The sequence below is a fragment of the Harpegnathos saltator genome, unplaced genomic scaffold (assembly GCF_003227715.2).
Source record: "Harpegnathos saltator strain DR-91 unplaced genomic scaffold, Hsal_v8.6 scaffold411, whole genome shotgun sequence".
Classification (NCBI taxonomy): Eukaryota; Metazoa; Arthropoda; class Insecta; order Hymenoptera; family Formicidae; genus Harpegnathos; species Harpegnathos saltator.
The window spans coordinates 27,751-53,416 of record NW_020230219.1 but is presented as its reverse complement, the minus strand read 5'-3'; the positions used below and the strand labels follow the sequence as shown (position 1 = coordinate 53,416).

At 40.6% G+C, this 25,666-nt stretch overlaps 1 protein-coding gene across 1 annotated transcript; it reads left to right on the top strand.

Annotated features, from left to right (window-relative positions):
• Positions 1-15,235: 15,235 nt before the first annotated feature.
• Positions 15,236-17,344, top strand: LOC112589161 (uncharacterized). Its single transcript, XM_025301356.1, has one exon. It carries the CDS (start codon positions 15,236-15,238, stop codon positions 17,342-17,344), a length of 2,109 nt encoding a protein of 702 aa, XP_025157141.1.
• Positions 17,345-25,666: the final 8,322 nt, after the last annotated feature.

Below are 25,666 nucleotides of genomic sequence, written 5' to 3'. Positions count from 1 at the left end.
TTCGATACATATTCCGCACAGTCGTCTGTCATTGCGCTGTGGGATATACGAACAGCTTCTGAAATATATATCATTACCATATTATTATTTTTATAAAATTTTAAATAATAATTAAATAGCAACTCGAATCTAAATAATACCGTTATTTGCAATATTGATCAAAATCATATTGCTTTACGAAGTAGAATAGCACCTTTTCTTTAAAATTCGTTCATTTTGTGTAAAAGCGAATCGAAATAGCTTATAGCCTAATCAATCTTCAAAGTGAAATCCGGGAAACCAAATAAATACCCAAGAGATATATATATAGTCTTATCTGTATAGAGAGATATAGTCTTATCTATATGCATTGCTTACAACACCTGTTGCAGGGTGTAGTCTACGTACATACTTATATAGGTCGACAAAATACAATTTCTGAGTATGGTGGTTCCAGTAAGGTCTTTCAGAAAGGTTATAAGGCTCCGTCACTTTCTCAACACATACATTTGTGTCACCTGCAACTTGACTAAATAAAATATAAAGGGACGAATTGTAATATTTTACGGAGTGAATTGCGTTGCAAAACGATATTTACATTGCCATTATATGTCGATAAGCGTTCTTTCTCGTTTGAGGTGAAAATATGACTGCGATCTAGATCAGTTTGATCGAAAGACGTTACAATAACGTCTTTGTTACAATAACCAAATGTATTTATTATGAAAGAGCCAAATGAACCGCAGAGCCTCTTAGCCCCTTAAGCCTCGCTGAATCGACATTTGTTGCAAATTCGAAATTGAATATCTCGACACCTAAATATCCTAGCAGCAAATTTCAAAAACGGTTTGAAAGTTTTGAAACCGTACTTTTCGAAAGATCTATCGAAATTGTGCGCAACGATATTTTTTCAAAATGGCGGGTGATAAAAAGGAGAACATGAAAAGTTGCTAAAAAAAGGTTCTAGCGTGCGACGGCGCATGGAACAAAGTAAGTGTCGCAGCTCAATGGGACGAAAAGTACCTAAAAGTATAGAATGTTTTCTTTAAAATACTTCGTTATAGAGCTTGATGCGATACTTATTCACTGAATTATGCAAATTTAACAAGAAAACCGCATTTTTAGCAAAATTTGGAACAACTCAGTGAAAAATGATCACATCGAGCTCGGTAAAGTAGCATTTTAAAGATAACACTCTATACTTTCATGTGCATTTGGTCCCATTACGCTGCGATACCTGATGCACACCATGCACCATCGCAAACACGGACCTTTGATTGTCAATTTTGCATCCTCTCACTTTATCATCCGCCATTTTGAAAAAAATGGCCGAGCATAATTGCCATTCAGATATTCTTAAAGAGGACGTTTCAAGTTTCATTTTGCATTTCTGCGCATATTTGTATCTTCATTATTTACCAAGTTATGATCATTTGAAATTTTGTAATTTTTTCCCAAATTTTTAGTGTACCGGGTTTTTTGCGTTTGAGTGTATTAGAGCTATAGTTAGAGCTATACACACACACACACACACACACACACACACACACGCACACGCACACGCACACGCACACGCACACGCACACGCACACGCACACGCACACGCACACGCACACGCACACGCACACGCACACGCACACGCACACGCACATACACACACACGTATATACAGGGTGTTTGATAGCTGATCATGCAGACGAAAGTTGGAGATAGATTGGGTGTAGCCGAGAAGAAAAGTCATGTACCATAATGTCAAATTGCCAATAGTTATCGAGTTATTAATTAAAACATGTGAGCCAACGAGCGTGTAGAGAGCGGAGGGCGGCCGCAGTAAGCACGTAGACATTTGATACAGGCGGAGTCAACGAGTGACGGTAGACGAGCGCGCGCGGCGAGGGACAACGTAAGCGACAAGAGGCGAACGCGCGCGACGAGTAGCGAGCGAGCGCGAACGACGAGGAGCGAGCGAGCGCAAGCGACAAGAGGCGAGCGAACGCGACAAAGAGCGAGCGAGCGCGAACGACGAGGAACGAGCGAGCTATAAGGAAAAAGCTATAAAGAAAAAGCTCTCGCTCGCTCCTCGTCGCGCGCGATCGTCTCTTGTCGCTTACGTCGCCCCTCGCCGCGCGCGCTTGCCAACCGCCACTCGCTGACTCCGCCTATATCAAATGTCTACGTGCTTACTGCGGCCACCCTCCGCTCTCTACGCGCTCGTTGGCTCACATGTTTTAATTAATAACTCGGTAACTATTGCCAATTTGACATTATGGTACATGACTTTTCTTCTCGGCTACACCCAATCAATCTCCATCTTTCGTCTGCATCATCAGCTATCAAACACCCTGTATACTATTGGGTGAGTGCAAAAGTTCGTGCGGAGTTTGTGAGTAAAAGTCACACAGTGATTAGGCAAACAAAAATCTTTATTCAATCAATGATATATTCTCCATCGTTTTCTATAATCTTTTCCCAACGTTCTGGCAGCATACGGATGCCTCGATCATAAAAACTGCGCGGTTTAGATTCGAAGAACGAAGAGACGCCGTTTTTTAAGGCCTCCAAAGAGTCAAAGTTTTTTCCATTTAAATAATTTTGCAATGACCGGAACAAGTGATAGTCAGATGGTGCGATATCAGGAGAATATGGTGGATGCGTTAAGACATCCCATTTCAGGCTCTTCAGTTTGCGCAGCGTCTTTTTCGAAACGTGTGGTCTGGCGTTGTCGTGATGAAAGACGACTCCCTTGCGATTTGACAAAATCGGACGTTTCTCTTTTATTTCTCGATTCAGATTGGTTAATTGGCGACAGTACTTGTCCGAATCAATCGTTTCGCCAGCGGGGAGAAGCTCGAAATAGATTATGCCCTTGCAATCCCACCAAACAGAGAGCATCACCTTCATCGGGTGCAAACTGGCCTTTGGCATTGCGTCACCATGCTCACCTGATTGTTTCCATGTCCGTTTGCGCTGAACATTGTTGTAGAGGACCCATTTCTCATCGTCCGTCACTAGTCGATCCAAAAACGACTCGTTATTGAGCCGCCCGAGTAAAGAAACGGCTGCAGAAATTCGCTTGATTTTGTTCTTCTCGGTCAGCAAATGGGGCACCCATATATCGAGCTTCAAATCGAATCCCATCTTTTTTAAACGCCGAAAAGCGGTTGATCGGTCAACGTTTAGTGCTGTAACAACTTCTTCTGTTGAAATTTGCGGATTATTGAGCACTAAAGTACGCAAAACATCGTCATCAATGTCAGAAGGTCGACCAGAGCGTGGCTCGTCTTCAAGGTTAAATTCTCCGAGCCGAAATTTAGCAAACCATTTTTCCACAGTTCGTTTAGCTGGTGCTTCATCCTGATAAACATCCTGAATGTTTTTTACGGCTGCGGCAACGTTTATTCCCTTCCGAAACTCGTAAAGCATAACATGCCGTAAATGCACCTTATCGATACTCATTTTTAAAGTGATATTTCTCGAAGCAGTTTGTATGAAAACAAATGATTTTTTTTTTAATAACAGCTGAAGACGTCACCTTTCCAACGTTATATAATATGTAGATGGAAGTATTAATGACAACACTTTACGACGCTTATAACTCCATCTATTGAAACTCCGCACGAACTTTTGCACTTACCCAATACAAGAAGATATTTTAGATAAGGAAGGTCCTAATGATGAACTTATCGAAGGCAATTAGTGAAATTTAATATTATACCACCCTGCAATCAATCGAATAGGATGAGTTGGTGCGAATGTTGGTGTCATTGCAGCAATAAGACAACATGACTTCATAGCTCAATACTTCATTTCCGATGAAGGTAACATTCCATGACAGTGGGATATGATATAAATAGACTTATGAATTAAAAAAATTTATTTTATTGGAAAGTAAATATATCTTTAAACGCATTTACATGTATGCGACTGTAAATAGTATATAGATTTTTAAAATATAATAAAATTGTATGTATAATAAACTTTGGTAAAACTTTTAATAATAACATTATACACTATTTCGTTCTTTTTGCTAAAAGAAAAATTGACTCACTACATTCTTAATAACGTGACTTTGTAATTTTATACATTTTGATAAAATAAACTTTTTCTAATTTCTTAATTTTCCTTCCTCTTTTTGTACTTTTTATTGAAAAACTTACTCTCTAATTTCCCAGAAAACAGCAAGAAACAGTTACATAACTGATAGTTCTAATTATCCATTCAATGTAAATATAACGCTTATTATATTACCTTGTTAAGTGAGAAATTATAAATACCAATTATGTTACTGTTATATGGTGTTTGCTAGATTAATACTTTTTGGTAAAAAAAAAATTACTTTCTACATTCTTAACAATGTAACTCTAATTTTGCATTTTTTGATGAATGAAAAACTTGCTCTTTGATTTTGTATTTTTTGGTATAAACATTTTGGGAAAACTTTACTTCCTAATCTTTTTTTTTTAATAATCTTAATAAACTTCATAATCTTACTTTCTAATTTTATACTTTTGAATGACCTGAAGCACTTCGATAAAACATTGGATTTTACTTTTTCCAGGAACATATTTCAATCTTTCTTTTATTGCGAGTATATCGGGTGTTTCAGACTACCCGAGTCACTTGATTTTTTCGTTAACGCGACATTTTAGAGAAAAATATTTCAGACAAAAGTTGTAGGGCTTCAAAGGATCTATTTACTGATGCTATGAATTTGACCTTGGGATAATCTTGAAAAGTTCAATCAAGGTCAACATAAAAATCTTAAACGCATATCCTAATTTTTTATTACATCATCTTTTTTTAGCAATTAATTTGAACAACTTTTGTCTGGAACATTTTTTTACTTACCTAATATTTTTTGAGATATTTAAGGAAAACTTAATAACTTTTTCAATATTTAACTCACGATATCTTGCTAACTATTTGTTACAAGAAAAATTGGTACTAGACTTTTTTGCTCTATTTAGTCTCAAGAATATATTTTTATAATAGCGCCCTGATTTTTGTTAACTTGCTGATTTTTGGAAATTTCAAAATCTTCAAATTAATCAAATTCAGAACACTATTGGAACAATATATTTTTGAGACTAAATAGAGCAAAAAAGTCTAGTACCACTTTTTCTTCTGACAAATAGTTAGCGAGATATCATGAGTTAAATATTGAAAAAGTTATTAAGTTTTCCTTAAATATCTCAAAAAATATTAGATAAATAAAAAAATGTTTCAGACAAAAGTTGTTCAAATTAACTGCTAGAAAAAGATAATGTAATAAAAGATTGGGGTATCCATTTAAGATTTTTATGTTGATCTTGACTGGACTTTTCAAGGTTGTCCAAGGTCAAATTCATAGCGTCAGTAAATAGATCCTTTGAAGTCCTTTTGAACAACTTTTGTCTGAAGTATTTTTCTCTAAAATGTCGCGTTAACGAAAAAATCGAGTGACCCGGTCTGATACGGTATATCCATCCTTTTCTTTATTTTTATTTGCTGTACTGCTAATCAGTGTTGAAACGGTATTCATTGCATCAGATATTGTAGTATTTGCTCCTGCAAGTTGATCATCTAAATAATCAATTTTCTTCTTTTTCCGTTGTGTGAAATCGTCTACTGAAGGCACAATTTTTGTCGATACTGGCTTCATAGATGAAATCAATGAATTTGTGGAAGTTGACGATAATGAACTGGACTTATTACTGCAAGTGGATAGTGGTCTTGTTATAGATTCAGGATAAACTTGAGCATTATTGTCTGACATTTTTTTAAATCAAATAATATAGTTTTGTTGAACAAGTAACAAATTAAGGTAAAATTGTTTTACCGATAATTTGTGGTTCATTGCAAGTATCATCTATTTGTGAAGGACTCTAAAGCTCTTACGATATCTCATTTTCTACAGTAGCTTCACATTCTTCCGTTGGCTAAACCTGTTGGGAAGAAGCCTGTTTAAAGCATACTGGCTATAAGCTTGAACCTTCTGTCGGTTTTCTTATAAGCGATGTCTTTGTCTTAAGTATCAAATTAAAATATAATTTATAACACAAATATGATGCAAAAATAATTAACATTATTATTTACATTTATTTTCTGTGAGCAATGTGCGATGACAAAAAAAGTAATGGTCGATACAGGTACTATTCTTTGCTTTCACTATTACATGATCTTGGCAGTTTTCTTCTTCTTTCTTCGCGGCCAAACATATCTCGAAGAGTTGACCACCGTTTCTCAATACTTCCAGCTTATATAAATAGACGTGGATTAGAATTGTTTTATTATAGACTAACATATTTCACAGAATAGGTTTATTTATTTTAATAATACATATTTACCTGACATATCCACATCATAAACATCTTTTAATTGAAAAGAAATCATTTGCTATACATCCTTTTTTTATCACCATTTTTATAATGAACGTCCGTTTTATCATAAATAAATTTATTGTCTTGCACAATATTAGTAATAATTCCATTTACAGTAATATTTTTTTCTGACATCTTGTAAGTTAAAACTAATGCAGTCTTGTAAGTTAAAACTTAAAATAGTCTTGCAAGTTAAAATTGATATAGTCTATTCTTTTTAACTACATTGCTGAGCTAAGCGGGAAAATATAGTTGTTTTACTTTAATTTATTGCACCATCTCAGTAGTGCAACTAAAAAGAACAGACTATTTGTCGTGTCGGTGTCGAAAAGATGAGACTTGGTCATCTTCCGAGCAGCACAACAACATCCAGCTTCCGACAATTTCATACGACAACCGACATGTAAAAATTAGGTTCTGCACATGCACATTCGACTCCAGTATACAACTAATTGTAGACGGGGCTTAATAGTTGAACATATTGCTTCGATAACATTTTATTTAACTTGTACAGCAGTCCCTCATACCAGAACTTATCAAACGCTTGCGCCACATTCAAGAAAACTGCCGAGCAGATCTTCTTTTCTTCTAGCGCTTTTTCGATTACATTAGTAATTCGATGCATCTTATTAATGGTCGAATGATCATTCCTGAACCCAAATTGATGTAGTGAGGTTAGTACTTTTCTTTTTATAATTTGCATTAATAAAAACAATATAAAAATGAAAAAAATTCCTCTAACAAAATGTTACAATGAAACTTTTATATCATTATAATCTAATATTCGTATGAGTTAAAATTAAAAATATAAATGAAAGAAATAAGATATCATTTTAGGATAAAAAAGTTTTAAAACTTACATTATTGTTTGGCATTATGTTTAAACACATGGAAGTCGTTACGTCTCTGATACAAATTTAATAGTAAAAATTACTGAATAATTTTTTAGTGATTATACACTACTAGTAATTCTGTAATTAATTTGCTATGTAAATATGTATTTCATATCTTTCCTTGTAAAAATAGATTCATTTACCTTTAAGTTTAGCCTAGAGGCTATATGCTGAAAAGAAATATCGATTCGATTATATTTCTCTTGCACCTATAAAGAAAAATTTTAAATTATTCATGAATCAAACTTGTTACCTCTTATCGTTTTTTATTAAGATATATTTGGTATTTTATAAGTATAACAGATATTTTTCTTGTCTTTGATTAAACATTTGCTCTGTCTACATATACATTACTTATATAGGGTGGGGCATTTAAAACAGGTCACCTAAATAACTCCCACAGTTTTCGGGATAAGAAAAAATATTTGAAATAAAAGTTGTATGGTATCGAAGGGGACATCTTATGGTGGTAAACATTTTTTCCTAGGTGGAGGTGTTCAGGAGATTTGAAAGTGTTACGTCCTAGAGGAGGCGCAACTTTTCCGTTCGCAGGAAAGGCGAACCACGTTCGCACACGCGTGCCAGGGAACGGGTCAGGAACCCGACGGGTCCCTTTACTCGTTCGCTGACGTACGACGAGCAGTCTGTTTTTCGGTCAGGGACGCGAATCCTTTTACCGGGGATAGGACCATGAGTCGACTGTTGGAAGGTGGTGTGATTTTGAAATTAATTGAATGAAAATAGATTAATAACAAATTTATTAAAATAAGAATAACAAACAAAATGATACAACGGCGCGATTTAGAATGTGACGATTTACAGTTATGCGAATGATTGTGTGTGTGCGTGCGCGTGCGTGTGCGCGTGTGTGTATGTGTCACAAAGATAAAAACCCCACGATTCGTCAGTCTCGTAGTATTTAACGACTCCAAACCCTCCTTGTTGTGTGCGTGTGCGTGCGCGCGCGCGCGCGCGTGTGTGTGTATGTGTGTGTGTGTGTGTGAAGTAGAAGAAAAAAAGGAACGAAAAATGGAATGAAGTATGTGGGAAGGTGTGGCCCGTCAAAGCATTCCCCCTCCACTCGACCCGCCGGCGCCGCTAAACCACGCCCACCGGCGCCGGCGGGTCGAGTGGAGAGGGAATGTTTTGACTGGCCATACCTCCCCACAGGCAAAAACTAATCGACTTTTGAAATAAGCAAATTATGGTCAACATTATTAGAGGAGTTGGCAATTCTGGCTCTTGATCAACTACTTAATTTGCATATTGCATTTACGGAAAAAGTCTGTGGAACTCTGCTGGGTTCGAACCTGGAACCTCTGGCTCTTGAGTCACGCGTCTTACCACTACGCTACTGCTAAATACCCTGATGGAAACTAGTTATATAACCTACATATGGAAAGTATCGACGTCACAGGTTTTGGAAAAACTCTGTGTAGCCCTGCTGGATTCGAGAACCTGGGACTTCTGGCTCTCGAGTCACGCGTCTTACCACTACGCTACCGTTATACTCTGATGGGAACTAGTTATATAGGGTGCACGATTTATCTGAAGACATTGAAATATCTCGAGAACTATGCATTGGATAAAAAAAGTGGTTAATGAAAGTTGTTAGTCTCGAAGGGGGACATCCAATGATACCAAACTCGACCTCCTACCCCACCCCCTGGGGGTGGAGGTTGGGGGCAACTTTGAAATCTTAAATGGAAACCCCCATTTTTTATTACAGATACGGATTCTACGCCACAAAATACGTAAATTTTGTCCGAAACTTTTTTTTTATTCGTGATAGATGGCGCTGTAATCGCAAAAAATTATATTTTCCGCTATTCTCCAGAAATGATCATTGGACTGAGAAATAAAAAATACCTGTTCAATATTTTTAAAGAACATAATAAAAGTTATTCCCCCCCCATCCTCTCGGGGTGGGTGGGTGGTAACGTTCAAATCTCAAATGGGAACCCGAATCGAAGAGGGAACTGCTCGACGCGCCACTGTGGGTGTATGGCGAACTACGGCTTATTATAAAAGGCAGTGCAATGCGGTCCCAATGCGGTCCCCAAATGTGGGTCCCTCGACGTAGTCGTATAACGGGGTGAGGCTGTGCGTGTGTGGTCATCCCCACATGTGAGTCTCTGGAAAAATCCTGTAGAGGTCCTTCTCGGATTCGAAGAGTCCGTTGGCTCTTGAGTCAAGTGTCTTATACGCAGCGTTATTGCTATACTCTGATGGAAACTAGCTATATTGTATACTTACGTAGAGTATTGACGTCACGCGTGGAAAATTTCGAAAATTCTAAGTCATACGTACTCGAATCTCTGGGATTCCTGCTCTTAAGGCGTGCGAGCGTGAGTACACATGTTCGTGCAGATAAGGATAATTTCGAAGTTAAAAACTATTGTTGGAAGACGATGTCTACTCGAATAGTTTTACCTATGTGTCCCCTTCGCTTTCGAACTCGAAAAATTAAGTTAAGTTGGGTTTTGTTACAACGAATTGGAGATCGCAGGGAAGAGAAAAGAGGTGGAGAGAAAGGAATATACAACATTTTTATAAAATAAATTTACATTTTATTTTTGAAGTTACATTCGTAGTTTTGCAAACACTCGTAGCATTCTGCGTTCGTTACAATTTCGTGTATAATTTCATTTAAATGAATCGTGGTTAATTCACGGAATACAATATTAAAATACGTGTCTAAAAATTGTAAATTTTTTATTTCACGCCGTACGTTTTCGCCTTTCTTCGCAAGATTAAGTTCTATTTCGGATATTAAAATACATTTACAATTACTCACAAGGGCTGCAACCTCTTGTAAGTGTTCGTATCTAGCATCGATACATTTCGCGACAGTTTCCAGACCATCGAAAGATGTCTTCTACAATATTCTCCGTGTATAGCTTACGCTTCTTCAACGGCGGCTGCTTCAGCAGTGTAGAGTCCTCCGATGCCTTCTTCGCAGACCCGCTTTCGTCCACCATTTTCCCTCGCTGGCTCACCATTATAGCCCGTGCACCGTAAACCGCTTAGGTAAAGCTGATGGCGATATTGTTGATGATGATAGGGGCTGGCATATTCTTATTTTCCCCGCACAAATAAGAATTTGCAGAGGGTATAATGTCTTTATATTTCTCCCACGTATGCAAATCAAGGAGAATTCCTGAAGACGTGTTTCCCATTATCCTGATCGATGGCTCAAATGTTCCCACGTCGTACATGGTACGCAACCCAACTTGCATCCTCTTAGTGTCCGAATTGTTGAGAGCGTAAGTCGTGCATAGAAGCATGTTACGCTCGTTTCTCACTTCTGTAGAGAGGCTGTTCGACGTCTTCTTAAGATCGGCGTTCACGTTAGCGGCGGACATTTTTCTTGCAAGAACTTGTAAATAACTTGTAAAGAACTTGTAAATAACGAGAACTAGCTATGCTGCGAGTAGAAGCAACGAAGCTTGAATGCTTCACCAGTCTCAGCACCGTATGCCGTTCCCCGTAGAGAAAAGAAAAAGTAGTGAAGATGGTGATGCGCTGACGTAAAAGGTCTACAACTACTTCTTTTTCAAAATGATATATACAAAAGATGTATCATTCACGTTTATTTAGGATGGGTGATAAGTTTCTGTATCGATAACATACAGTTTCTGAAAGCGTTTCTCTAAGGATTAGATTTACTTCGTTTACTTTTACGAGCGTAAGAACAATTTTTCGAAAAAGGTCTGTAGATACTTATCGCGTTCAAATAATATGTACAAAAGATATAGCTTTTATATTTATTTAGAATGGAGAGATAGACTACTATATCAATACCATTCTGTTTCTCAAAGCATTTTTCTGGGAAATGAATGTACTTGGTTCCTTTTACGTATGTGAGGATTATTTTTCGAAAAAGTCCTAGAGCTGTTTATCTTGTTTAAAATATATACAAAAGTTGTATCGTTTTTTATATTTTCTTAGTGTTACGTCCTAGAGGAGGAACGCAACCTTTTCGTTCGCGAGTAAGGCGAACCTCGTTCGTACACGCGTGTCAGTGAACGGGTCAGGGACCCGACGGGTCCCTTTACTCGGGCACCGACGTACGACCAATCGTCCGTTTTTCGGTCAGGGACGCGAATCCCTTTACCGGGGATAGGACCATGAGTTGACTGTTGGAAGAGTATATGTGATTTTGAAATCAATTGGAAAAAAATGAAATATAAACAGATTTATTAAAATGAGTATAATAACAAAATGAATTACGGCGCGGTTTAATACAATTGATAAATGACTGTGTATGTGTATGTGTGCGTGTATGAGAAGTGAAAGAAGGAGGAAATAATAAAAAAAAAGAAGGAATATGAGTAAAGAGTTAGTCGGGTGAGGGGGAGCGTGAGTGGTCGGATGAATTTAAGGGAGTGGATAGTTCGGAGAAGGAAACTGGTGAATAAGATATCGAAGGGATTGAAGGCGGGGACGCGTGTGTAGGAGAAGAAGGCGGAATACCAGGGGAAAAACGAGGAAGAAGGTAAGGGGATAGGAGTGTAGGATCCGGGTGATAATCTGTTCCTAACGCTATATTAACTATGGCTCGGAGGTAGTGGATCTGAGACGTAAGTTGGTCTGGATCGCTAATATCAAAAACTGCCTCGAACGTTCGGAAAACGTGGTGGAGGGTTATTCCTATGTTGTAATAATGACCCACTAAAAACGGATTTCAATAATATGGGGAATTAATAAGATGGTGGTAGAAAAGGTAGAAGCAAAAAAAACAGAACTTACTGCTGACTCCTGTTATCCCGAAAGTGAGCAAAAATAAAATTGTCGTTTGATAGCTCCTGCTCGGTAGGTTAAGTTGTGCTCGTCCACTCCCTTCCGGTTGTTCAATTATAACACAAACACTAATGCCTTTTGCTGATTTCTTTGAAGGTTTGCACAAACTCGGATATATGAATCGTAGATATATTATCTGAATGTCTGACTTGAAATCTAAATTCTGAATGTTCAAAACAGAATATCCGAGTGAGAGTGTGACTGCCTTTAGAAGTAGAAGTAGTGTGTCGCGGAGGCGGATTACCGCGGTTTTTATAGTGATAATCGGAGGCAGAAGCTATCGGGGTGGGTAGAGAGATGGCCTTTGAGGAAGGGGTGGATTGGTCTTAGTGGGAAAAAGTCTCAGCCATTAGCAAAGTTAAAAGACATCGTGGGAGGAGACAGTTAGTTTTTGGAGATATGAATATGGAAGGGCTAAAGGGTGGAGCGTGGGTGTCTCATAGTTTTAGGTGGATATATGATTGGCTGAATGAGTTAGGCGCGACAAGCGTGGAGGTGGTGGATTCTTGAGATAGAGAAATGTATACAAGTGGCTGGCTGGAAAAATCAAAATGCCGTAAATTAAAGGCTGGGATCAGATTTTACGACTATCAGTGAAGTAGGCTTTGTTGGTTGACTGATTGGGCACATATGGTTTTGGATTGGGAAGATGTAAGTTTCAAGTTTTAGAGCAGGAATGCTCTGTGTTGCTTTGTTTTACTGAAGGTTTGTTAGCGCGGAGTTTCAAATTTTTATAGCTAGGACGACGGACACACTTGGCGAACACTACCCAGATATAAACTTTAAACGAAGACGTAGATTTCTACAACAGGGCACTGTTTCCTGTTATGGAATTTTCCCGAATCGCCTTTCATTTGGCGCGGCGGCTGTTCGCCAGATGGGTCTGTTTCCTAATTTATATTTATATATGTATATATTCCTATTATAGTTATATTAGGAGAATATAAATCCGCGAGAGGAAAGAATTTTTACTAATTAAATCTGCAAGACGTAACACTTAGAATAGAAAGATAAACCTCTAACGATAGCACTCAGTTTCTGAAAGCGCTTCTCCAGGGCGATTAGATATACCTTGTTATATTAGTTTATTGTTATGTCAGATTAGATATACCGCTACGCGCGTGGGAAAATTTTCCGTTAAGATTACACTAAAAGAAACGTTAGGGCTTTACTAAAAGGAGATTATTACCGATAATTTTTCTATCTTTACTTTTCGAAGATACGGTTTGGGAAAAATTTTAAAAGCGTAGAAAATAGAGTAGAGGAAAAGCTGACGAAGGCACCGTCTTTCGCCTTTTCGTTCACTTCCTCCGCAACAGCAGTCGCGTATTGTGGCACGTGCTTAAGTAATATCGAAGAAGAAAATGTTGAGAAGATGTCGCTCATTGAAACCGTTCGCGCCTGTATTATCGTGGCATCGACTATAAATCCTCTCATCGAACGCGAGAAGTATTTGCGCGAACTCGTGGCTAATAACGCTGAGTGTAATTATTTAACGTTTTATAGTTTCGCGGCCTCATGCAGTAGTATTCTGTTGGGAATGCTATTTGCATGTGGGCATTTTAAAAATGATCAGCGACTTTGTGAAATTGCTGTGGATATTGTGGAAGCTCGAAGATTGTTCGGAGGAGAGACACACCACAGCCGTCTCCATGCCAAGCCTTTCGACATACGTTTCTTGCTCGAAAACTATGACGTAGGTAGGGTGATATTGAACTTGTAATTCATTTCTACGCGTCATGCGTAAAATTTAAGAAAATTAAGAATTAAATTTTTACAATGCAACAGGGTGGAGGGTACGAACAGTCAGATTTCCATGGGATAGACAAACACAACGAAAAAGAAGAGGAGGACGTTGTAGGAGAAGGAGGAGAACAATCGAACGCACCGGAAACTTCCCTAATTAGAGCTAATATTAGCGAGACCGACTATAAATTTATTCAAATTTATGGGGAAAGGATACGTAAATTTAGAAAATTTAATATTCTTGGTAGGGAAGTGTGTATCAAAGTCAGTGTATCAAAATTAAGCCTTCCCCCGACGATAACGATATCGTGCTTTACCTCGAAAATGCTTTCCGCGAAATCTATGCCTACGCGGTTAACTCGGCCGACGTAAACGACTACGTCGGGTATCGTTTGCTTCAGCAGACTTAACTCGGGGACCTGCAGGTTTATCGTTTCGCCCAGCACGTGACTTGAGTTATGGAGATATTTGGAATCTTGTGAACTCGCTAGTTCAAAGTGCTGGAGGTCACGATATACTGGAGCATTTTACTGTTAATGTTTTCAATGTCGCCTTTGTTACCTTCGGGACAAGGCGCAAAAGCGAACAAATTAACGCATGAAGGAGTTGCGAAATGTTCGATCCTTATTATAAACAATACAGATAATCTATGTTTCCCGCGCTCGCTTGTAGTTGCAATGATTTATAATGAACGCGGGAATGTGCGCACTGGGGAGCTTCACACAAAATGGAATGCTGTGAGAAAACAGAATTCTGTGATGCAGCGAGAGCTAGCACTCGAACTCACGCGGAAAGCTGGTGTTTCTATACCCGATGAAGGGTGTAACATTCCAGAGTTCGAGCGTTTCTAACTCCATGTCGTCAAGTACGATACAGCGATCACTGTTTATAATTTTAGCTCTTTTGCTCGTGGTGCGCCTCCGTTATACGATGGCAGCGGAGTGGTCGTCTCTCTAGGTCGCACGGTTAGACATAAATTAAGTATTATGTATTACGAGCGCAGTCGTCACTTTAATCCAATATTGAATTTAAGAGCTGCTAGTGGAAGCGGGGGTTATTGTGTTCGTTGCAACCGGATATAAGCCTGAAAGGGGACATCGGTGTTCAAATGCATGTCTCCGGTGTTTCGCCGTTCCGTCGTGTGAAGAAACGGTTCAACTAATCCATTGCAGCATGTGCCAACGGGGGTTTTACGGTACCGCATGCTTCGAACGACATCGCGCCCCAAAGTCATACAATGTCGAAACAATATCGAGCGTCTGTAGCATTCTCCGGATTTGCAACAAATGCGGTCGTTTACAAAACTCAAGAAAAAAACATAAATGTGGTATGATTTATTGTCGTATTTGTGGGTCGTTAAAACCACTTAACCATCTCTGTTTCATGCGCCCGCTTCGTCACACCAACGGATTATCGAAAAATCCAACGCGAGCGGAAAATATTAGTGAAACTGAAATGGAGGATGAAAATAATAAGAACGTAGAAACGCGCGAACGGAAGAAAGGTCGCGTCGCATTTGTATTTTATGATTTTGAGACACGACAGGACGATGTAGTCGAAGGCAGCGAAAATGTTAAAACGCACATGGTTACACTTTGTGTCGCGCAGCAAATATGTGATTCCTGTATGGAGATAGACGACATGACGGTGTGTTGTCGTTGGTGTGGCGTGAGTGAATTAATATTTCGCAATGACCCGGTGAAGCAATTTGTCGATTTCGCCACGAGACCAACGAAGAGCTTCAAACAGATCATTTGCATTGCGCATAACGCTAGTGCGTTCGACTCTCAATTTATTCTCCGCTACCTGGTCGAAAGTAACAACTACGTTGAGCCAAAACTTATTTTAAACGGTACGAAAATTGTACTATTAACCGTTGGTCAAACTAAATTCATAGACAGCATTAATTATATGCCGATGCGATTGTCAATGTTGCCAAAAGCTTTCGGGTTGAAAGGTATTTCAGGCAAAGGATTATTCCCTCATTTGTTTAATACCGTCGAAAACCAATATTACACCGGTCCATTACCTGATATTCGGTATTTCTCACCAGATACGATGAAACCGGATGAACGTGAAGAGTTTTTAGCCTGGCATGCGGAGATGGTTAGTAAAAACGTCGAGTTCAATTTCCAACGAGAGATAATGGCCTATTGTTGCAACGACGTGGATATTCTTCGTCGAGCATGTCTCGCCTTTCGTAAAATTTTTTTGGAGCGGGGAAAAGTATGTCCCTTCGAAGAATGTACAACCATTGCTTCCACTTGTATGCGAGTTTTCCGGAAAAACTTTTTGCGTGAGAAAGAGATAGGTATCATTCCGATGGGAGGTTACAGACATGCTAATAATCAATCGGATAAAGCTCTTCAATGGCTACTGTGGAAGGAACGCGAGCTCGGGCGCGTTATAATTCATGCCGATAGAGGACGGGAACAACGTTTATCAGATGGTACATTAGTTGACGGTTATTACGAGTCGGAAAATCCACCGCAAAGACATGTTCTACAATTTCACGGATGTTTTTGGCATGGATGTCCTGCATATTTTCGAGTGAACCGCGATAGACCACTCTCGACCTGTGTACACGCGGATACGATCGACGCACGCTACGAACGCACACTCGCAACGTCAAGTCGTCTTCAAAAACAGGGATATTTCCTTACAGAGAAATGGGAATGCGTCTTCAATCGAGAGCTGCGTGAGAATCAGGAGATGCGCGATTTTGTAGAAAATCACTCAATGCTACGTACCAAGCCCCTCGATCCTCGCGACGCATTCTTCGGGGGCCGCACGGGGAATATCGTCACGCGGTACGAAGTTACGGGGAATGAGAAGATACATTACGTTGACGTATGCTCTCTATACCCCTACGTACTGAAGACGGGCGCTTTTCCGATCGGACATCCGGAAGTTTACGTGGGCGAAGAGTGCTCCAACTTAATCGGTGTGGCTCCTGATTTTAACTTTACTACGGTGGAAGGACTCGTACAATGCAGAGTACTCGCACCACGCGAACTCTTTCACCCCGTACTACCGTTTCGCACGCAAGGTAAATTATTGTTCGCACTCTGTCGCAGCTGCTGTGAAACATTCTCTCAAATAGCGTGTACACATGAGAATCCAACCGATCGTGAATTCGAAGGCACTTGGGTCTCTTGCGAGCTACGAAAAGCCATTGAGAAAGGCTATCGTGTGACATCTGTGAGCGAGATATGGAATTATAAAATCTCACGATACGTTCCTAGTACTCGGCAAGGCGGTTTGTTTGCCGAATATATTAATTGTTTCCTACAGCTTAAGCAGAAGGCCAGCGGCTGGCCGAACGAATGCGAGGATAACGACGAGAACGCAAAAGAAAATTATTTAAGGGAGTACAAAGAAATTGAAGGGGTTGTTCTCGATAGGCATAATATAGCGCGGAATCCCGGTCTACGTTCGGTTGCAAAGTTGTGTCTGAATTCCTTCTGGGGAAATTCGGTCAACGTTCTAATCTACCGAATACAGAGATTGTTAGAACGCGAGAACATTTATTATCTTTGCTCACGAGCCCCGAGCATGAAATAATAAATATTTTGCCTGTAAACGACGACGTGATCTACGTCACGTGGCAGCTGCGACAAGAGACGCTCGTACCTTCTTCGATGACAAATGTAAATAGTAATAGCCGCTTACACGACGGCGCAGACACGACTAAAATTGTATGAATATTTAAAAAAATTAGACCGCCGTGTATTATATTATGACACCGATTCCTGTATATATGTGAGCTCCGGTGACCCCAATGAGTACGAACCGCATACGGGTAATTTTTGGGGGGATATGACGGATAAACTTGAGAACTATGATCAAGGCGGTTACATAGAAAGTTTTATATCCGGAGGCCCAAAATTTTACTCCTACGTTGTACGTACCCCGCATGGTAGAACTCACGAAGTTTGTAAAGTAAAGGGGATAACCCTAAACTTTGAAAATTCGAGATATATTAACTTTAACAGTATAAAAATTTATTAAGAGCCAGAAAAATAACTGAAAACGAGAAAGATGATGAGAAGGAGGAGGATTCGCGGAAAACGTCGATAAATTTACGTTTTAGAGCGATTTGGCGTACCGCGTTTCATGACGTCGTAACGAGAGACGAGAACAAATCGTGCAAGCCTGTGCTACTAAAACGTAGATTCGACACAGGACACTCTCTGCCATATGGCTACGTGGCGTCGTAAGAGAGTAGTCGGTTGATCCTTCTCCTCTTTCGAATCTGAACATTTATTTCTAGAAAATAAGAAAAATGTATAAATGTAAATAAAGAGTTAAGTATTCTGTGTAAAAATATACGTCTGTTTTCTCTCAATAATAACTTATCTGTATATTGCGTACACAGGAGTATGAGCTAGTGGGGCCGCCATGGAAGGCCCCTCGACGCGGGTTATAAGCCCATCACCGTTTCTTATTTTCTTCAGTATTTATGTAGCTTCACTAGGTAACAGAATCAGCCATTTAGCAAAATGGACGTTCGCTGGAAACATCCTTGGACATCTATCGTTTGCGGCTCTACGGGTTGTGGGAAAACGGTTTTCGTAAAAACTTTTCTTCATTATTTACCTACAATGGCGGATACCCGTTTCGACAGGATCCTATTCTATTATGCCGAGTAGCAAGAGGCTTACCGGCAACTACAGCAAGAAGTGACGAAATCAGGCCGATGTATGATAGAATTTCGAGAAGGCTTACCGCGCACAGATGATTATTCAAACAACCCGCTTGTCGCGAAATTGATGATAATAGACGATCTCATGAGGGAATCGTCATCGTGCGAAATAATTGTCGATCTGTTCACGAAGGGGTGTCATCACAAAAACCTTAGTATTATACTCATTTCGCAAAATCTATTTCATCAAGGACGAGGACAACGAGATATTTCTCTCAATACGAATTACATCGTGGTGTTCAAAAACCCCCGCGATCGTGCTCAGATACGCCACTTGGCCAGACAGGTATGTCCGGAAGATTCAAAGTTTTTGGAAGAAGCTTATTGTACTATGACGCTACATCGTTTCCACATGGATATCTGTTGCTCGATCTGAAACAATCTACTCCGGATGAGTATCGGTTTCGTACATGTATCCTCCCCACCGATACTACACACTATGTTTACGTTCAACGAGGATCCACCAGAAGTTACGTATAAAACCCCTGCATATGCTTATTCTGCGACAGTCTTGTCGTCGCAATGACAATGGCTGGTAGAAGCAGAACGGATGTGAAAAAGAACGATAAAACAGCAAGCCTGGCAAAACGATCCATCGGTGCGAAAAATATCTCTCTTCTGAAGGCGTTGTGCTATTTGACGGAGAAACAACGCGCTGCCTTTCTGCGAGAAGCTGACCGTGATTTCATTAGATGTATTTGCGAGTGCGCCTTCAACACGCTCAAAGGTAACGTACCGCTCGGCAGAAGAGAAAAAAATCGTCTATCACGTTACAAAGCAATGCTACGTCATATCGCTAATAACCGTGCCGATTGGAGAGGCAAAGGGAAAGTGATAGTGCAGCTTGGAGGATTTCTACCTTATCTGATTGGTCCTATACTCGCAGCTATATTATCCAAAATTATCGATAATTAAGACTGTTCGCACTTGAACCATGGAAAGAGCCAAGAAGATGGTACTGATTTCTATAGATAATCTTGAGAGATTGCAGCAGCAGGCTCATACATCACTGACCTCGGTGTCGTCGTCGTCGTTGGCATTTTCCTCGACTGCGATTCCCTCTGTTTTGACAGATAATCCCACAACTGGGTTGAACATAGCATCGGTAAAGAATGAAAATACGGTGCGTACTCCGGGTTCCGTCCTGTCACGTCTCGACATAGAGATGCATAGAATTCTCAACTCTCCAGTCTTCGGGGGGGCACGGGAAAAATGGAGGTTGTATAGAGAGGTGCTTCAGCGATATCTGTACTTTTTTCAAGAGCGGGAAAAACACTGATTACGCGGAAAAAAAGAAGAGAAACCCGATGCTGATGGTGCGGTCGACGATGATGAAAACGCCAGGGAAAGGGAAAATACCCCTCGCGAAGATGACGAATACGCTGACGGAAACACGGTAGAAGAAAACGCAGGTATAGATGCAAATGAAGATATTCCCAATATAGAGACCGGAGTACATCTAACGTTAAACGTTTCTCAACACGCACGAGCCGATACACGTAGTCGTCACCACCACACCAACGAACAGAAAAGTATCGGAAGAATATTGAATAAAGTGCCAAAGAGTTACCGAGCTAAAGCGCGCAAGCTGCTGCCACATTTGTGTGATGCGGCGGTGCCCGGACGATTAAGCTGGGACAGACCCTTGTCTGTGGACAAAGAGTCGTGACAATAGATGGTAGAATTCTGAGAGGATCGAATATCACCGACCTCTTAAACGACGCGGCTCGCGAAAAACCAGCAGAGCAGTAGCGAGAGTACAATTTGCACGCCTTTTGCGTGAAGTGGGTACTCCTCCGGAATTTGTAGGAAATCGAGAATTACTAAAAGAAGTCATAGACGAAAGTGATCTTTCCGCGAGATTGAGAGAAACTCTTCCGAGAGTTAGCAGCACTCCGCTCCCATCACCTAACGAGCAGCTTTGGTCTAAACGTAAGATTGCCCAGACGTCGCTTGAGGAAAAAGATCACGAGGATGGACGGGCTCTGTTTGTAACAACCAATGAGAATAGAAATAAAACGCGAATGAGCGGAGACACTTCTAAACCAACGAGTAAAAGACGCGTGATAGATTGGAACCCGTTAGAATTGAGTATAGCTTCTTCGCCGACGAACAGCACATCGACTTCCATCAGCGAAAGGACGAACGGGCAAACGTACTATCGGAGACACGTCTCTCGCTGAAGAACGCGATACAGAACGCGTACACGCGACATTTATAACTTCCGGTCAATATAGGCGTAAAACACGAGTGAACGACAACGCTTCTAAATCAGGGTAAAAGACGTTTGATCAATTGGAACACATTGGAATGACTGACCTCGCAAAATTCTACTACGATCCTGCACACTATGCGGGATACTCTACGATAAAAAATCTTTCGCGAGCAGCAGGACCTGGCTCCACGCGTGAAGAGATTATTCGTTGGCTTCAGGCGCAGGATGCATACACACTTCATCGACCGGCACGGCATAAATTTCCACGTTTGCATTACAACGTCAACGTCGAATATCGACGATCTGTGGGAGGCCGATTTGATTGAACTCGCTAATCTCCGAAATTACAATGAGGGCTATTGTTACTTGTTGACGATCATCGATGTGCTTAGCAAATTTGTCTGGGTAGAACCAATACGAAGTAAGACTTCGGACAGTGTGACGGAAGCTTTTCGTCGTGTGCTCTCAAGAAGCAGAGGGCGAGTACCGGTGTGGTTGCAGAGTGACAAGGGTAAAGAATTCATCGGGCAAACATTTCAAAAATTTCTGAAGGAAAAGAACATAAGTTTTCGCACAGTACGAAATCCTGATGTCAAAGCAGCGGTGATCGAACGCTTCAACAGAACGCTCAAAGAACGTTTATGGCGTTATTTTACACACAAAAATACACATCGCTACATAGATGTTTTGCAGGGCATCGTGTACGCTTACAATCACACACAACATTCAACCATTAAAATGGAACCGGCAAGCGTCACGTTGGAAAATGCGCGCATCGCTCGTGTACATATGCAACAGCGATACCATCATCTCGATAAACTCGATCGAAGAAATCATAGTCGAGGAGCTAAATACAAAGTGGGCACACTAGTGCGTGTCAGTAGAGCGAAAGGAGTCTTTGAGAAAGGATATGAGGCGAACTGGACGGAAGAAATATTTCGTATTCACCGTATTCTCGAATGGCGAAATCCCCGTGTGTACGAATTGAGTGATCTGTCAGATGAAGTGATCGATGGGATATTTTACGAGCAGGAACTAGCGGGGGTAAACAAAAACTTACAAGAAGAAGAATTTATCGTGGATAAGGTGATACGACGCCGAGGACGAGGAGCTAATAAAGAATTTTTCGTCAGCTGGCGGGGTTACCCTTCTAAATTCAATTCCTGGATAGCTGCTTCGAATATAAAGCTGCTTCCAAACCATGATGGGGGAAAACCAGTTTCTCATGATACTACCGAGCAATAGTAGCATGCGACACTATCCCGAAAATACAACTACTTCATTTATTACGGAATTGCCTCAAGAAGTGAAGCTGACTGGCTTATGGAAGGTTGCGCTTACCGAAATTCAATTCCCCTTTAGCTTTTTACACGTGCGCCCCGAAGAAAATACAGAACTCGTATTCATTTCATTGCCGCGTGAAAATATTAATACCAAAAACGCCAAATCAGTCATCATAAAAGGCGACGACCATCTACCCAAATTCGGGCTTACCCATATAACCTCCGGTGTTTACACCACGGTGAGCGAACTGCTACTGTCTTTAAACAACGCTAGCTCATTACTCAAAACACACATTGCCTGGCGCCAGGATCCTCATCGGGGTGGTAAAGTAGCGGTGTACTGCACATGTGATATTAAAGAATGCAGTAGTTTTCATTTCGTAAAGTTTTCCGACAAAGTGGCTCGTATGCTCGGCTTCGATATGTATAGGCCGAACGAGGAATTCATTCATCTCGACTTGCCGAAAATTATGCAGGGGCATATAGCGTACCATCCCAATATTGATCGTAATGCAAATCTCCAGAAAGTTGGAAAAGGAAGGTTTTACTCTTTTATCACGTTGAAACGTGAACTTATGTCCGACGAACCAGCTAGTACGGTGCGGAGTATACCCGATAAACTCTTTGTTTATTGCGACATTTGTGAGTCCTATATGACGGGAGACGTGTATTCTCCTCTTCTCCGTGTAGTCTCCGTCGAATACAACGGTGGCAAATATGCCTACGGTCGTAACATGGTGAAGCATTTTTCACCGCCGAATTATATTCCATTGCGATTAACATGTTTCCGCACGATCTAAATAGATATAAGAGATCAGGTTGGCGAAAGAATACCATTTGAATTTGGGACGTTGACAGTTACATTACAATTTAGGCGTCGTGATTAGCACGATATGACACATTATTTAGAGCAGAACTGGCCACGATCTGCACATTTCGGGCGAAATTCAGTAGGTGACGCCTACCGTACCCCTCGCACCGCTCCGCGCTCAGCGGCCGGGGTGACGATCATGTATACTCAGGCCCGTCGCTGTATAAGAAATCAGCTGGGGCGTCACATTATCATTAAAATTGTTTCCTCGCTGTGGCGTCGTAGGAGAAACACTGGACAACGTCATTCTTGGACAAATACCGAAGCGTATAATTGTCGGTTTTGTCGATAACAAAGCATTTAACGGCGCCCGCCATTTAAATCCGTTCAATTTCCAGCATTATGGAATAAATTTCTTTTCACTGTATGTCGATGGAACTCAAATTCCTAGCAGGCCGTTACAGCCGAAATTCTCTGGTAACGAAATGCTCTACGCCGAGGCGTATCACACCCTTTTCTCGGGAACGGGTATTCACTTTTTGAATGAAACTAATTCTATATCCAGAGAAGATTATCCTGCTGGTTATACTCTTTTCGCCTTCGATCTCACTCCTGATCTATCGGCTAATTGCGCAGCTCAATGGAACCTTGTGAAACATGGTAGTTTGCGAATGGAAGTACGATTCGAAAAAGCTCTCACAACAACGATCAACTGCTTAGTTTACGCTGAATTTGAAAGCGTGCTGGAAATAGATTCTTCTCGTCAAGTCATTGCAGATTATAGCGGTTAAAACGAGTCCTCCACTTTTCTTTTCGACGTCATTCCCCTTCCAATGTAAATATTTTCAATATCATAGTCCTCCTGAGTAAAAGTTTTGAGAAAAGAGTCCAGTCACTTTCGAGGCGTGAAAAGTATAGTTTCGGGGGAAGCAGAATTGCGTATACAGAGGGAGCATGGATGTCATTATCGAAGTACAATGTTTCCGCGATAGCAACGATGTCTACGTGCTCAAGGAGGTGGCTATTATCGGTATTAATGAGCCATTCGTCGGTCATTGGATCTTAGCTCCAGAGTATTCATTTGCGGGATTGAATGAAAAATCAAGGCGTATAAATAACTAGCTTTCGCGGAATTATCATGGTATCGAGTGGTACGACGGGGAGAGTAATCCGAAATATTTTTATCCGCGGTTGCGTGAAATTACGAGTCATAATCGTGACTTCATGACAAAGGGTGAGGAAAAAGCGAGCTACTTGCAAAATTTATTAGCCCGAAACGTGTATAATCTGGAGAATATCTCGCCGTCCAATGATTTTTTATCCAGCGAGCGTGTAGAAGCTTGCTCAGTCCACGCATTTAGAAAACACGGTCGTTATCACTATGCATTACGCAACGCATACAAATTGAAACACTGGTACATCGAACAAAGCCAAATCAACATCGGGAAACGTAACAACGTCTATGCGACTCAGTGCTTGTCCTCCAAAATTGACGAGGAAGAGAGTGAAAATTCTATTGCTATTCCTACAAATCGGGAAGTGAAGAGTCATCGACTGAAGAAGAGGAAAACGAAACAAATATCGAGTTGGAACATTCAGTCCAACCGTCGAGGACTATAATAATAACGTTACCAGAGGTAAAACGAAATTATATAAAATGAATTCGCTCGAAATTCAACATGCTCTGCAACATCTCAACGCCAGATACACAGGCGTCTATCCAGCCGACAGACTACCGAGAGTGTGGACGAGATCGACGGCAATAATCGCTAATACGGACAATCACAACCGTCCAGGACAGCATTGGATCGCATTCTACATCGATCAGAATGGAGCAGCCACGTACTTTGACAGCTACGGAATGCCGCCCTGGGACTTACGATTTCTCCTGCGTCTTAGAAGAAATTCCGCCACTTACCGATGGAATACCTCTCAGTTACAGGGTCTCTTATCAACGTCTTGTGGCCATTATTATTGTGTTTTTCTTTACTTTATGTGCAGGGGTTATAACCTCAATGCCTTTAAAAATTTGTTTACCAATGATTGCGAACGAAACGATCAACTAATTGTACGAATGTATAAGAAAATCTTTTGTCAATGTAACCGTAAATCATTAGATCATCATCATATCCCTATGTACCAGGTTCAATCCTATATTAGAAAAATGTATAAGAATAAAATGTGAATTTATTCTATAAAAATTTTGTATATTCCTTTCTTTCCGCCTCTTCTCTCTTCCCTGCGATCTCCAATTTGCGGTAACAAGACCTGTTGTAAACTTTTCGAGTTCGAAAGTGAAGGGACACACACACACACACAAGTAAAAATATTGAGATAGACATAGAGCGGAGGTATCGTCTTCTAACAATCGCTGAGTAGTTTTTATCTTGGAAATTATCCTTAGCTGCTCGAACATGTGCACGCACGCTCGCACGCCTCAAGAGCTGGGGCTTCAAAGCCACGAGTCCGTAGGGCTTAGAATTTTCGAAATTTTTCACGTGTGACGTCAATACTCTACGTATGTATACAATATATCTAGTTTTCATCAGAATATAGCAATAGCGTAGCGTATAAGACGCTTGACTCAAAAGCCAACGAACTCTTCGAATCCGAGAAGGACCTCTACAGGATTTTTCCAGAGAACAGATGTGGGGATGACCACGCACACACACACACACACACACGCATGCACATCTCAGCCCGTTATACAACTACGTCGTAAAGGCTATTTCTACCAGAGAGCAGCAGTAATACGGTGGTAAGACGATTTGACTCGAGAACCAGAGGTCCCCGGTTCGAATCCAACAGAGGGCCTTACAGGGTTTTTCGAAACTTGTGACGTCGATACTTTCCATATGTAGACGATATAGCT

Excerpts from the sequence above, each read along its gene's own strand:
- LOC112589161 (XM_025301356.1), top strand. The coding sequence starts at position 15,236 with ATGGAGGATGAAAATAATAAGAACGTAGAAACGCGCGAACGGAAGAAA.